Source organism: Podarcis filfolensis (assembly GCF_964270895.1).
Source record: "Podarcis filfolensis genome assembly, chromosome: 11".
Taxonomy (NCBI): domain Eukaryota; kingdom Metazoa; phylum Chordata; class Lepidosauria; order Squamata; family Lacertidae; genus Podarcis; species Podarcis filfolensis.
In genome coordinates this window covers 16581591-16597248 of record NC_139613.1, presented here as the reverse complement: position 1 = coordinate 16597248, position 15658 = coordinate 16581591, and the positions used below count along the sequence as shown (strand labels likewise).

Sequence of the window (15658 nt, the reverse complement as noted above, 5' to 3'; positions counted from 1 at the left end):
TGGGGACCAGATTCAAGATTCCAGGGGAGGCCACAGGCCTGAGGTTCTCCCACCCCTGTTCTAGATGCTGCCAGGGTATGGGGTGTTAGGGCAGTAGTAGTACCTGTGGTCTCCACCCTGCACTCAGCTCTCACCTGTAGCTCCCAGAGCAGTGGTTCTCAACCTATGGGTCCCCAGATGTTGCTGGACTACAACTCCCATCATCCCTGAGCTCTGGTCTTGCTAGCTGGGGTGATGGGAGCTGTAGTTCAACAACATCTGGGGACCCACAGGTTGAGAAAGGCTGTCCTAGAGGCTGTCAACATGCGACAGCAGCCACACTCTGGGAAACACTTTTGACTGGCCAGCAGCAAGTCTATTGGGGCACAATCTACTGAGGATTCAGAACTGGTTCAGCAGTCAACTTCTCCTAGAGAATGCTGGGAAGCCAAGGGGCCCCTTAACAGAACTCCAATTCCCATCATTCTTTGCAGGAAGAAGGCACTGCTGCAAGGGTACTACCATATCTGCCCCAAGAGAATCACCCTTCCCTGAACCAACACTCCTCTCATCTGAGAAACCAGGAGCTGCAGTCAGAAGGGAAAGGAGAGGGTGGGTCACCCCCATGGCTATTTAAACACACCAGGGAAGGAGCAGGGCAGAAGGGAGAGCAGCCAGGAGCAGCAGGGACCTTAAGAAACTGCACTCTGGAAACAGAGAAGGCCCAAGGCAAGCCATTCCTTTAACCTGGGAATGATGGAACTACAGTTCCCTTTTTTTCCTCCTTAAAAAGAGGGCTCTGCTTCATTCTTGCCTGCCCTCTGGTGGACACTGGTGGGAGTGCAGCAACTTGAAGTCACCTGGCAGCCAAAGGGGTTTTTCTACAGCTCTGGCCCGTCCTCTCCCCCTCTTCAAATGTGGTCCTCACTGGCTTAAGGGCCCTCAAAAGATGACCCCCACAGGGAATTGGCAGCCCCCCACCCCCAGGCTTGGATGCTCTCAAGGCCCAGTTTTCATCATGGGTTAAGAGCCATAATGAGAGAAATGGTTGTAGCGAGGATATCGTTCAGGTTGATCTACTAACAGAAGCCAACGTAAGAATATAAGAGCCTAAGAATATAAGAGGAGTGTTGTTGGACAAGATGGACCATTGGCCTGATCAAGCAGATACTTCTTAAGTTCTCATGCGCTCATAGACTTAGCCGATTCCTACTGCCAATGTGGTACAGTACTTAAAAGAGTGTTGGACTAGGATCTGGGAAACCAGGGTTCAAGTCCTCCCTCAATCTGGAAGTTCCCTGGGAGACCCTGGGCCACTCACTGCCTCCGTTGTGGGGATTAACCATGCACGCCACATAACTGAACACATAAACTGAAAAGACAATTTGCACTCAAGGCATCTGCAGTGGTGTAACTCAAGAGTGAATGCACCCATTGCTGGTGGAGATTATACAACACAAGACACGCAACAGGAATTCACACCAAAAAATAAAATTAAAAAAATCTTACCATCATTGGTTTTTGTTTCTTTCTCTGCTTCTTTGAGAGCCTGTAAAAACAAAGTATTAAGATGTCAGTACTGCTCATTTTGGGACGCGGGTGGCGCTGTGGGTTAAACCACAGAGCCTAGGACTTGCCTATCAGAAGGTCGGCAATTTGAATCCCCGCAACGGGGTGAGCTCCCGTTGCTGGGTCCCTGCTCCTGCCAACCTAGCAGTTGGAAAGCACGTCAAAGTGCAAGTAGATAAATAGGTACCGCTCTGGCGGGAAGGTAAACGGCGTTTCCGTGCGCTGCTCTGGTTCTCCAGAAGCAGCTTAGTCATGCTGGCCACATGACCCTAAAGCTGTGCGCCGGCTCTCTCGGCCAATAAAGCAAGATGAGCGCCGAAACCCCAACTGGACCTAATGGTCAGGGGTCCCTTTACCTTTACTTTACTGCTCATTTTAATTTTTTTCTGATAAAGGAAGCACTATTTAAGATAATTATTGTCATTGTTATTATTAATTGAATTTGTATACCGCCCTATACCCGTAGATATCAGTGTGGTTCACTACATAAAACCACAATAAAAAAACAAAATACATAATAAAAATAAGAACAAAAACAACCCATTAATCCTCCCTTCCACAACACATTTAAAAGGGCATCAGATGACAGACACCCAAAGGCCTAGTTAAAGAGGAACATTTTTGTCTGGGGCCTAAAGGTTACAAAAATCAGTACTGAGATGGCCACTGCTCTCAGACGCACAATCTAGACAGACAGACACGACACACGAGGAAAAAGGACCTAGAGAGAGGAGGAAAAAGCAAGTGCTTAAGTAAGAGCCATTCACTTTTATGGTCATGAACATGGGACCACTATTCAAGCAGGAGACAGTCTTGCTCCATGCTTTTTTGTGACGCCAAACACGCTCCCACCTGCCTAGCAGTGGCATTAAAGACATTGATTTTTACAATATCCCATTACCAAAGGAGCTTTTACAGTAACAGCTGAGGGACATAGGAAGCTGCCTTATATTGAGTCAGGCCACTGGCCCATCTAGTTCAGTGCTGCACCGACTGACTGGCAGCAGCTCTCCAGGATTTCGGATAGGAAGTCTCTCCCTCCTTGGAGGCGCTTGGGATTGAACCTGGGAGATTTTGCATGCAAAGTAGATGCTCTGCCACATCTTTCCCCATCTTGTAATAAATACTTTTGTTTGGGTAGTTCTTCTGTCTCCTCTTCCTCGTCAGCATTCAGTTCATTCTCATCAGCTGCAGCAACAGAAAATCCCTCCTCTTCCTCCTCCAGTTGTTGCCGCAACAAGGCGACCATCTCTCTGTGCTTCTTGGACTTTTCGTGGTTCTTCATGCTGCAAAGAGTTGTCAGAGAGGAGTTATGAAGAGAGCAGCTGGGCCTGAGCAGCCTGACAACTGCAGAAGTGGATTAAACACAGACACACTTGTCTGTGCAATCAATGCAACTTTCTTCCAAGAAAGTCTGACATGTGACAAGCAATATCAGGGGTCAGCAAACTTTTCCAGCAGGGGGCCGGTCCGCTGTCCCTCAGACCTTGGTGGGAAATGAACGAATTCCTATGCCCCACAAATAACCCAGAGATGCATTTTAAATAAAAGTAGACACATTCTACTCATGTAAAAACACGCTGATTCCCGGACTGTCCGCGGGCCGGATTTAGAAGGCAATTGGACCACATCCGGCCCCCGGGCCTTAGTTTGCCTCCTCATGGTCTATATATTCCCCCAGGAAGGCCAGTTTTCTTTTCAGGGGGTGTCAAGGGGGTTAGAAAAAGGGAGAAACTCACGCTTTATCGGTCTTAAAGGATTTATCACAAGCAGGGCAGTAGAGATCATCATAAAAGTCAGCCTCGTCAACCTCTTCACTCAGTTTATCTGAAAGAGGTAAGCAACAGCAGAGGAACCTGAAATGACTCAAGTAAAGATACTCGGAACAGTATTTCTACGCTTGATTACTCAGGGCTAAGTCCTACTGAGTGGCATTAATAGGGGTTACATTTTGAACTGAAGCCTTACAAGTGAGTCATGCCTAGTCAAAAATAAATCCCATTTGGCCTGTAATCCTATGCACAGTTATTTTTTATTTATTTCCTTATAGCATTGAAATTCCAAGCTTTTTCTCCACAGACCTCAAGGTGGCAACTACAGTTCTCCTCATTTAACCACCACCACAACCCTACCAGGTAGATGATGCTGAGAGGCAGCGACCGGCCCAGTGTCCCCCAGTAGTTTCATGGCCAAAGGGGGATTTGAACCCTGGTCTCCCAGGTGCTTGTCCGACACTCTAATCCAGGCACCCCCAAACTCGGCCCTCCGGATGTTTTGGGACTACAACTCCCATCATCCCTGACCACTGGTCCTGTTAGCTAGGGATGATGGGAGTTGTAGTCCCAAAACATCTGGAGGGCCAAGTTTGCCTATGCCTGCCCTAATCTCTCTTGGGAATAAATACCACTGGATTTCAGTTATGTTACAGCAACGCATTTGAGTATCTGTGCTGTCTTAAACTACAGCTGCTTCTTTGCTTAAAAGACCAGATGAACTGATTTGCTAATGTTAATATATTTCCATTTTCACTGCACAGTAAGCCTGCAACTCATGCACATTTAATTTGTGCAAATTTGAAATTAAAAGGGGTCAGGAAAAAAATACTTTGGCAATCCCACCTGCCATTGAACCCAAAGTGCTTTGACTATACACAATTTTGGTTCAGGCATAATCCCTGGAACATAATCCCAGTGTAACTTGCTGTCTTCCTGTATTTGTTGCAAACTGCAAGTTGACTCGAGAACCTCTGACTGCTTGGCAAGTCCCCTAGTCTGGAACCCAGCAGAAAACACTGGCAGATTTACCCAGCTCTGCCATTCGTGGCAAACTGCAATCTCTCCCTTACCATCTTTTGACTCCTGCTCCTCCTCCTTCTCTCCTTCATCAGAACCATCTCCAAACTCCTTTTCGTACTGGGCTTCCATCTGCTGCAGTTCTCGCTCCAGATCGGACATGACAATCCAGCTCTGCTCCTTATACTGCTCCACCAGCCTTTGAAAGGAGAGGGTTCGATTTGTGTGACATGCTTGGCTACCAAAATGGCCACACCAGCAATGAACTCTCGAATCTCCCAAACAGATGAAGCAGGGGCAGACTCGGGAAATACGGTGCCTTGAGCAAGGACAAAATTTGGTGCTCCCTTCCCCAACAAATATTTCTTCTTTTCACAATAATTCCTTTTGGGTATAGTTACTTCCCCAGGGACGCAGGTGGCGCTGTGGGTTAAACCACAGAGCCTAGGACTTGCCTATCAGAAGGTCAGTGGTTCGAATCCCCGCAACGGGGTGAGCTCCTGTTGCTCGGTCCCTGCTCCTGCCAACCTAGCAGTTCGAAAGCACGTCAAAGTGCAAGTAGATAAATAGGTACCACTCCGGCGGGAAGGTAAACGGCGTTTCCGTGCACTGCTCTGGTTCGCCAGAAGCAGCTTAGTCATGCTGGCCACATGACCCAGAAGCTGTACGCCGGCTCCCTCGGCCAATAAAGCAAGATGAGCGCCGCAACCCCAGAGTCGGTCACGACTGGACCTAATGTTCAGGGATCCCTTTACCCTTTACTTCCCCACCCCCACCCCCAGTAGGTAGCCATACCAATATAGGCACTGCCCTAAATCCAGTGCTGAGATGAAGGGACAGAACAATTTAAGAAGGATGTTGACAAGCAGGAAAGTGTGCAGAAGAGTGCAACCAAGATGATCAAGGCTCTGGAAACTACCGTATTTTTTCGTGTATAACACGCCCCCGTGTATAAGACGCCCCCTATTTTTGAGGATTCCAAATTAAGAAAATGGGGGGGTTGCCCCATGTATAAGACGACCCCCCATTTTCTTAATATAATTTTAAAGGAAAAAAACCTAGTCTTATACATGGGAAAGTATGGTAAGTCTTATGAGGAGCGGTTAAAGGAGCTGGGCATGTTTCGCCTGGAAAAGAGGAGACTGGGAGGAGATAGGATAGCTATCTTCAAATATCTTAAAGACTGTCACATGGAAGAAGGAGCAAACATTTGCTTTCTCCTGCCCTGGAGGGTAGGACTCGAACCAATGGATTCAAGTTATAAGAAAGGCGTTTCCGACTAAACATCAGGAAGAACTTTCTGACCGTTAAGAGCTCTTCGACTCCCTTGGAAGGTTGTAGACTGTCCTTCCTTGGAGGTTTTTAAGCAGAGGGTGTATAGCCATCTGTCATGGGTGCTTGAGTTGAGATTCCTGCATCGCAGGGGGGTTGGACTAAACGACCCACAAGGTCCCTTACAACTCTACAGTTCCCTGATTTTATGAGTCCCTGAACCATTCAGAGAGCAGGAGAGCACAGTGATAAGAGTCTCTGTCTTCAGGGCTGGTGTCCAGCATCAATGGACAGCCACCTAGGTCCACACCACCAGAGAGGCCCACTGCGCATGCTCAGAGGCTCTGCTCCCCTTGCTGCTGCTCCCCTTCACACTTCCTGCCTGACCCCACCACTCACAGCGAGAACGCAAGCAGTGACAAGAGTGAGCAGACCAAGCAGATGCAGGGAAGAAGAAGAAGAAGAGGAGGCGTTTGGATTTAATATCCCGCCTTTCACTCCCCTTCAGGAGTCTCAAAGTGGCTAACATTCTCCTTTCCCTTCCTCCCCCACAACAAACACTCTGTGAGGTGAGTGGGGCTGAGAGACTTCAGAGAAGTGTGACTGGCCCAAGGTCACCCAGCAGCTGCATGTGGAGGAGCGGGGAAGTGAACCCAGTTCACCAGATTACGAGTCCACCGCTCTTAACCACTACACCACGGGGAAGCTGTGGTGCTCCAATGTTTCTGGACTCCAGCTCCCATTGGCTTCAGCCAGTACGGCCAATGGCCAGGCATGATGGGAGATGAGGTTCCACAACAATCTGGAGCCCTGCAGCTTCTCCATCCTTACGTTAGTTCCCTTTCTGGGCAGTGGTGAGGATTAGGGGAAGCAAACTGGCCTTGGTAAGTGCATCTTGTCCAAGCCCACCCCGCAAAAAAACATGGGAGCCAGCACTGTGCCCTTCCCTATGTCTCCTCCTGCAAACAGACAACTGCATTTCAGGAAGGAAACTTCCAGCCTCGCCTCTGCTGTGACGTGAGAGTTTTCTACAGGCAGGGATGGATGAATTTTTTTGTCATGCGTTGCAAAGGGTGGTGTTCTTTTATAGATCCTTCCCTATTTGGCTGTCGCAATCTGCAAAGGATAGGATATATACCATGAAAATAAATACCGTATTTTTCGCTCTATAAGACGCACCAGACCACAAGACGCACCTAGTTTTTGGAGGAGGAAAACAAGAAAAAATATATTCTGAATCTCAGAAGCCAGAACAGCAAGAGGGATCGCTGCACAGTGAAAGCAGCCATCCCTCTTGCTGTTCTGGCTTCTGGGATAGCTGCGCAGCCGCATTCGCTCCATAAGACGCACACACATTTCCCATTGCTTTTTGGGAGGGAAAAAGTGAGTTTTATAGAGCAAAAAATACGGTAAAATAAATCAGCGACGGGCTCTTGGCTAAGAGAAAGCTTCCCATACTTTGCTTGCTTCAGTTTCTGCTTCCGGCGCAGCTCCTCCGCCTTCTTCGCTTTCTCGGCGTTCTGCTCTTCCAGAAGCTTCCGGTGCGCCTGAACCCGCTTGTCCCTCTTCCGGATGAAGGCCACCAGCTCGCGCACCACCTCGTTGCGCTCCCGCCTGGCTTTGTCGCGCGTCTTCTTGTTCTCCTTCTCCATCGCTCGCTTCTCCCAGCGGTTGGAGGCCTGCCTGGTGTCATACTCTTCCTTCCAGGCAAAATTCTTCCGGGTGCAGAAACTCTGCCAGTATCCATAGAAGGGGTGGACGACCTACTTGGGAGGAGAGGGGAGAGAGAGCACAGAAGAAAGGATCAACAATTAACTACTTTTCAAAATTAGTCCTTTAAAGGGACGATTTACAACCCCTTTTGGACAGGAAGGACTTGGCCACTGTAGGCCACGGCCTAGCAACTGACAGGCTGGATTGCTGCAATGTGCTCTACATGGGGCTGCCCTTGAAGATCAACTCAGAAACTTCAAAACTGGCCAGATTAGTGACAGGGTACCCTCAGATTTCACCTAGGCTCTGTTTCCAAACAGCTGGCCTGGCTGTCAGTTTGTTTCCAGACCTGATTCAAGATGCTCACATTAGAGCTGGAAGACCTAAATGACAAAGGCTCCCAAAAGACATGGAAGACGACCTCCTTCCCTACAGACTCTCTCGGGTATCAGGATCAGAAGAGGGAGCCCTCTACTCCACGGAGGTGTTGTGGTAGATCTTAATGTGTTCATACAGAATGGCTCACCATAGGAGCCTAGATCACCAGTCTAGATTTCTGGAAAGAAGCAATTGCACTGGTGGAGAACGTCCACTATGTAATACCAGTGTCAGATGGTAGTGGTGGTTGCTTGTGAGTAACCAGTCAGGACTCTGACCTGTCTTTTACAGGTTTTATTTTGGTGCAAAACTATTTACGGTGCAGAACCACAAGTTCATGTTTTCCTCAATCGCTAGCAGAATTTGGGAGTGATCGTTTCCGGGTCCTCCCCGAACATAAGAGCTTAGTCACCCCCCAGCCTTTTCCTTCCTTCCTTTGCGTTTTACACCTTTGCGCAAGGTGGGCGACGGAAGAGGCGTGCTTCCCTCCTGGCTGGCTTGGCCAGCAGCATCCTCTAGCCCTTTCCCCTCCTTTACCCGGGAGGTGTGGCTTCCCCCCCCCCCTCAGACTGACAAGGTGTGGCGCTGGGGCTCCCAGCAGCATCCTCTGGTACCTTCCCCTCTTCCCCACGGGAGGTGTGGCTTTCCCCATCACAGGAAGAGGAACTGCTTCTCAGGATTTTCAGAGATCCCTGTATCCCAGCTGCCCCTCTGCCTCCCTTCCCTGTTCCGATGGCAGTCCCCTGACAACCAGCATTTGGGGGCGATTTAGCAGCAAACAAAACTACAGGTGCACCATGCAAAAAACTGTGTTACAAATCAATTAGTTCTCCATTGCAGGGTTTTGGGTGAGATGACACTTGAGGTCCCTTTCCCAACCCTACAGTTCTATGAGCTGATGAGTCTACAGTGCAATCCTATATATGTCTACTCGGAAGTAAGCCCCACTGAGTTCAGTGGGACTTACCCCCAGGTAGGTGTGTACAGATCGTGAAGCTGAGGCTCCAATACTTTGGCCACCTCATGAGAAGAGAAGACTCCCCGGAAAAGACCCTGATGTCGGGAAAGATGGAGGGCACAAGAAGGGGACGACAGAGGATGAGACGGTTGGACAGTGTTCTCGAAGCTACCAGCATGAGTTTGACCAAACTGCGGGAGGCAGTGGAAGACAGGAGTGCCTGGCGTGCTCTGGTCCATGGGGTCACGAAGAGTCGGACACGACTAAACGACTAAACAACAACAACAAGGTGTGTACAGGACTGCAGCCTTGGCTTCTTACCGTGTCAAAGTCACTCTGGGAGTCTCCAAAACTTGGAAATTCTTCAGCATCTTCCTCCGGCATGGATTCCATTTCTTCCTTCGCAATCATTTCGAAGACGTGCCGATACACCGCGAAGAAGCCCTGAAAGAGATTGCAGAGAGAGAAGGCAGGGCTCAGCTACCTGCACAGGTGACTAAACAGAGATGATGGTGTGTGGGAAGAACTGTTCAGTTTTCCCAGCTTCTGATACACAATTCAACTGTTGGGCTGGTTGGTAATCACCTCCCCTTAAGGTGCATTCAGATGTGAGGAAAATCCTGTTAGTTTCCCTGATTAGCTTGTTTTCTAATGTTCCTGTCACACTGCAGGACATGTTGCATTTTGGAAATGTGACTTTTTAACCAACATATGGGCATGTCATTCTAAATTTTGCTCACTGATTGCAGAGTACCAACATCATTGAACATTGTCACTACTCCCCACCCCCCACCCCCAAGTGAATCGCTTTGCTCCCACAATTTTCTGGATCAATGGGGTTGCAAATTAGTGAATTAGTTCTCTGGGTAGCTAAAACCTATGCATAAGGGAGGGAGATGTCTCTGGAATTGGAGGAATGCCATGGTTTGCAGAAGCACAAAAAATATATATTGCAGGATGAATCTGAGAAGAGAGCGGGTAAGAAAGAGCTCTGTGAGCTCAGCAGCCACAGACACCTGTTGGTTGGTAAAACATAAGATCAAAAGCACATATTGTTATAGGAAAATATTAGATAAAACGTAAAAGAAATATACAATAATAAGAGTACATTCATTTGTAAAAAAGGGGGGGGATATACGGCGGGAAGGATGGGAAGTCCAATGTGTTGGTACGTATATGATTTTTGGGGGGGGGGGGGAATTTGTTTTTGTTTTTTTCCTTTTCTTTTTTCCTTTCTTTTCAGGTATATAAAATTTGTATATAATCTTTGTATACATGTTGGAAAGTATATTATAATAAGCCTTGTAATGTAATATGGCAATGTTTACCGATGCATTATAAGAATGTTAAAAAATAAATAATATGCAAAAAAAGATAAAACAAATAAAAGGAATCTTGAGACGGGAAACAGAGTGTAATATCTTGAAAACAGCAAGGCTGGCTGGTATTGTGGACAGGAATCTACTACAGTGCAACAACGTCTGTTACAGGTCTCACTGGACACTGCCTAACTTCTATGGTTCTCTTCGTGTTGAGTTACCTTCTCATCATCTCCATAGCCAGAGTAACAGGTAACGGTGAAATATTGGAAGATGTCGAGGCTGTCATCTTGGTATTCTCCATCGACGCCCCCTTTCAGCAAAGCTTCCCTGTGATTGTCATACCTAAGAACAGAAAGCAAAGCCTGAAGCTTTTCAGTGCAGAATGAAAGAAAATCACTATTCTCCTTTCAATCCCAGGGCTTAGACTCTATCATAGGCGGCTGAGTGGGGACTCGGACTGCAACCATCCAGGAGAGGAGGTGGCAAAGGCTTACCAGGCTCTTTCTTGGGGATCGCTCAGGACGTCGTACGCAGCTTGGATCAGCTTGAACTGCTCAGCCGCTTCTTCAGCGTTTTCGAGGTTCTTGTCTGCAGAGACACAGCAGAGGGATTTAAGCAACACGGCCAGGTTGAAATCAGGGAAGAACAGGAAAGTGCCAGTGACATGGCAGGAAGTAAATTCTGCGGGCGCAGAATGCTGTGGCGAGGTCCTTGCCGCGGGATCACATTCACCCAGTGCTTTACCAACTGCACTGGCTCCTGGTAGAGTACAGGGTCAGGTTTAAGGTGCTGGTTTTGACCTTTAAAGCCCTATGCGGCCTAGGACCCACATACCTAAGGGACCGCCTCTCCTGGTAGGCCCTGCGGAGGACCTTAAGGCCCACAAATAACAACACTTTGGAGGTCCCAAGTCGCAAGGTTGGTCTCAGCTACAGCCAGGGCCTTTTCAGTACTGGCCCCGACTTAGTGGAATGCTCTGTCACAAGAGACTAGGGTCCTGCGGGACTTGACATCTTTCCACAGAGCCTGCAAGACAGAGCTGTTCTGCCTGGCCTTTGGTTTGGACCCAGTCTGACCCTTATGTTTCCCTCCCCTTACGGTTTTGATCTATGGGCTACTTTTAAAAAGAGGCTGCATTTTAAATTGCATTTTATCCTGTATTTTAAATTGGTCGTCCCCCCCCCCATTATGTTTTTACTGTAATTTTACTGGTGTTAGCCGACCTGAGCCTGGCTCTGGCTGGGGAGGGTGGGGTATAAATAAAATTTATTATTATTATTATTATTAAATATATTAAACCAGCCAAAATAATTTACAGCAAGATGAACAGGGTGGGTCCAAAAAATACAGGGTTTCCTCCAATATTAGTTTCCCTCAGAGTAAGCCCACTGAAATTAATAGGCACAACTTACAGAATGACAGAACTGTAGAGTTCGAAGGGACCACGAGGGTCATCCAGTCTGACCCCCTGCAATGAAGGAATCTTTTGTCCGACGTGGAGCCTGAACCGACGACCCTCAAATTAGGAGCCTCATGCTCTTCTGACTGGTGCCACCATTCCATTTCAATGGATCTACTCTGAGGAGAGTGAGCATTGGCTACAATTCATGTAACTCAGGTGTCTAAGGTTTGGGTAGAGAGACGAGTCTTCGGCATACAGAGAAAGTGATATAACCCAGGTGTCAAGGGCACCTCTGTGGGGAGGGGATTCCACAGCTTAGGGGAAGTCTTAAGGGAAAGGGGGGGTCTTTCAGGTTTTAGGAACGTATGTGAACCCCTTGAACTGAGCCCAGAAACAAACGGAAAACCAGTGCAGCTGTTTTGAAAGATCCACGCAGGTTTTGAATGACACACCAGCCAGTAATCCAGCTGCTGCTTTTTGGATCCTGTTAGAAGTTTCTTTTTCTTTCTTTTTTACATTTTTATTGGGCTTTTTTAACACATCATTTCCAACAATCATATAACATAACTTCTTATCTTATACAATGTTTTAGACTTCCGTCAACACCTCTGATGATTTTCCATTCTTTATCACTTATTCTGCATTTCTTAATTTCTCTATTACTCTATTACCGAGGGCCTTCTGGCGGTTCCCTCATTGCGAGAAGTGAGGCTACAGGGAACCAGGCAGAGGGCCTTCTCGGTAGTGGCGCCCGCCCTGTGGAACGCCCTCCCATCAGATGTCAAAGAGATAAACAATTACCTGACATTCAGAAGACATCTTAAGGCAGCCCTGTTCAGGGAAGTTTTTAATATGTAATGCTGTACTGTTTTTAACACTTGATTGGGAGCCGCCCAGAGTGGCTGGGGAAACTCAGTCAGATGGGCGCGGTATATTATTATTATTATTATTATTATTATTATTATTATTATTATTATTTATCATTAACTAATAATTCTCCTCATAGTCTTTCTTGCAATATTTCAGATAGTCCTCGTTACAAAACTTCTTGCAGTCCTACTAGCGTAATCTGTTCATTACAATTACTTTTCAAATAGTTCATATATTTACTCCAGTCTTCTAAGAATCTCTGGTCCCGCAGGTTTCAAATCCTTCCTGTTAATTTATCCAGTTCTTCACAGTCCATCAATTTCATCCACCATTCTTCTTTCGTCAGTAATTCTTCTGGATCCTTTTAGAAGTTTCAGAATCATCTCCAAGTGAGGTGGTCAAGTATCTGGCCAAAAGGGGCCATAGCTGGTGAACCAGGCAGAACTGGAAATGCATTCCTAGATTCAGAAACTGTAGAGTTTCGACCCCAAAGGTCATTTAGTCCAAGCCCCTGCGATGCAGGAATCTCAGCTATAAAGCATCCATGACAGATGGCCCCCCAACCTCTGCTTAAAAACCTCCATGGAAGGAGAGTCCACCAACTTGGGAGGGAGTTGAACAGCTCTTAGTGTCAGAAAGTTCTTCCTGATGTTTAGTCGGAATCTCCTTTCTTGTAAATTGAATCCATTGGATTGAATCCTACCCTCCAGAGCAGGAGAAAACAAGCTTTCCCCATCTTCTATGTGACAGCCCTTTAGACATTTGAAGATGGCTATCATACCTGCTCTCAGTCTCCTCTTTTCCAGGCTATACATACCCAAGTCCTTCAACCGTTCCTCTTAAGGCTTGGATTCCAGACCCTTAATCAGGCATCCCCAAACTTGGCCCTCCAGCTGTTTTGGGACTACAACTCCCATCATCCCTAGCTAACAGGACCAGTGGTCAGAGGTGATGGGAACTGTAGTCTCAAAAATAGCTGGAGGGCCAAGTTTGGGGATGCCTGCCCTTAATCATTCCTAGCCATCAAGGACAGTTATTAATCCTTATCGATCACCACGAGATGTGCTTTCAAGTAGGAAAAGACATAAAAGATGCCACATGGAACATGCCTTAAAACATTGAAGAGCTCCCATATCAGTCAGGCAGTCTTCCAAAGCCACTGAGCATACAAGTCCTCATTGGGCTGTTTTCGGGGTGTCCCCCCCACAACGTTGGTGGTTTTTTGCTTCTGCAATGTTTGGGACTCCTGTTGCTGATGCCTCCCTGAACTCAATGGGATCTATTTCTGAGTAAACATGTATAGGATCGTGTTGTCAGAAGTTGCTCATAGAAAGCGCACTCCATAGCATTTGTGCTGCCAGCCACAGTTATTATGACCTCACTAAAACAATTAAAAAACTATGCAGACACCCTTCCTGTGTTTGGATAATGCAAGAGCACAACATAACAAAGCAATATGGTTGGCATCCAGTGCCAGTCATTCTTAGAGTACATGCACTGAAATCAATGGCCTATTCTGAGTACAGTATAAGTAATATATTAGTTGGCTATTCAATATATCTAATATAGTGGACAAAAACAGCTGAGAATTCTTTAACATTTTTAAAGGCTAACAAATTGGTTATGGTGCAGGTTTTTGCCATAATAAATTTGTTATTCTTTAACAGGAGTCTTTGCTCTTTTTTGCTACAACAGACTAACAAAGCTACACTTCTTGGAAATATATCAAACGATGACTTATTAACTGCTTATTTTATATTTTACATCAAACTACCGTTTTCCATTCTAAGCCCCTCTGCACACAGTAAGAGGGTCAAAAAGCAGGATATTAAGCTAGCATCAATTAATAACTAATCAGGTGTCGGATTAAGAATACAGCTTCATTCTAGGCTACCAACTTTTATTTAATATTAGTCACAATACAGAGGCACCAAGTCTGTAGCCCTCACTGTTGATGTTGTTAAGCAGAGTATGCAATGATTTTGCACTGAAAAGTGTAAGACACTTGATTTTCATTTTAACAGAACTGCTAGGTGCAGCTATTAAACAAACTTATAGAGCAGTCGCCTATACCACATCTCAGAGGTAAACTCTTTGTTTTTCCGATGGGGCTTACTTCCAGGTAATTGTGCATAGGATCAAGACCTGACTAAAGGAAGTTGAGTCTCAGGCTGCACACTGTTTCTCTCTCTCAAAGCTTCATTTCTTTCCAGATTGTTTTTGTGGGGCGGGGGAGACATCCCAGAGGCCAGATGGGTCCCACGAGGTCAGGCAAAAACTATCTCGACCCCCCCCCCCGGTCAGGCCTGGCTGTAATTGACGCCAGGTGCCACACAACACCCATTTACCGCATTTCTAACAATTCGATCATTCAGTGTGGCAGCACCTGCCCTTTGGAACTCCTCGCCTAGTGATATCAGGCAGGCGCCCTCGCCTTATTCTTTCCGGCGCCTGCTGAAAACATCCTCCTTTAGACAAGCCCACCCAGAGGCTTAGAAATGCTGGTGTGAATTTTAATCCGGTTTTGTATATTAACTTCTCTGTGTTTCAATGTATTGTAACGCGCCCCACCCCCGCTCCCATTTTATGGTTTTATCTTTTTGAAAACGGCTCTAAAGCGGTATATATATATATTTATGACACAAGTAAATAATAAATACCTGGATGCCAACGTAACGCCAGCCTCCGGTAGGATCGCTTCAGGTCTTCGTCGGAGGCGTCGCGCTTCACCCCCAGCACCTCGTAGTGGCACTTCATCCTGGGAGGCGCCTGCGGGACTCAGCGCCACTCAGCAGAAGGCGAAGCAGAGCGTTCTGGGGAGCCCTCCTGGGCCGGCACCCTCGTGCTGAGGGCACCGAGAGACACAGCCGGCGAGAGGAGAGGAGGGACCGGAAGGAGCGGAGGAGCCATACAGGAGGCCAAAGCCACTTCCCGCTGCCGGGTTGGGAGGCGGAGCTGACAACGGAGCAAAGCGGCAGATGGGGATCAGCTGGAGTCAGCGCCGGGGATGGATGGAAGGGAAGCTGGCGCAGCGCTGAGCGGAGAAGCCTTTGGTGGCGGGCAGAACTCTCGGCACGCGGAAGTTCCGAAGCGGCGGATACCGCTTTGATGTTGATAGAACGCCGGAAACCCGAACGTTCCAGCGCTATGGCGGCGTCAGAACGTCCAAGACGCGAAAGTTCCGGAGCAGCGGAGGCTCCGTTGATATTAATAGAACGCCGGAAGCATGAACGTTCCAGAGTTATGTAGGGGAGGCTACCCGTAGGTGCGCGCGCTAAAGCTATAAACGCCCCCGGGGTGGGTAGAGGGGGGAGAACTCTTGGGAACACCGTTGAAGCTAAAAAACGAGTGAGAACTATTGTTTCGTAATGTTTTGTTTCTCCACTTTTTCCAAATAACTATC

General features: G+C 47.3%; 1 protein-coding gene across 1 annotated transcript in view; it reads right to left on the bottom strand.

The window, feature by feature from the left end:
* DNAJC21 (DnaJ heat shock protein family (Hsp40) member C21) overlaps positions 1-15658 on the bottom strand; it is an 18966-nt gene extending 3308 nt beyond the window's left edge. Inside the window, exons 1-9 of the mRNA XM_083575716.1 lie at positions 14916-15658; positions 10478-10571; positions 10202-10325; positions 8983-9105; positions 7071-7375; positions 4394-4539; positions 3288-3375; positions 2676-2834; positions 1489-1528 (exon numbers count right to left, since the gene is read on the bottom strand). Of these exons, the coding sequence (XP_083431842.1) occupies positions 1489-1528; positions 2676-2834; positions 3288-3375; positions 4394-4539; positions 7071-7375; positions 8983-9105; positions 10202-10325; positions 10478-10571; positions 14916-15012 (1176 nt within the window). The 5' untranslated portion in view covers positions 15013-15658. The remainder of the gene's footprint in view (positions 1-1488; positions 1529-2675; positions 2835-3287; positions 3376-4393; positions 4540-7070; positions 7376-8982; positions 9106-10201; positions 10326-10477; positions 10572-14915) is intronic.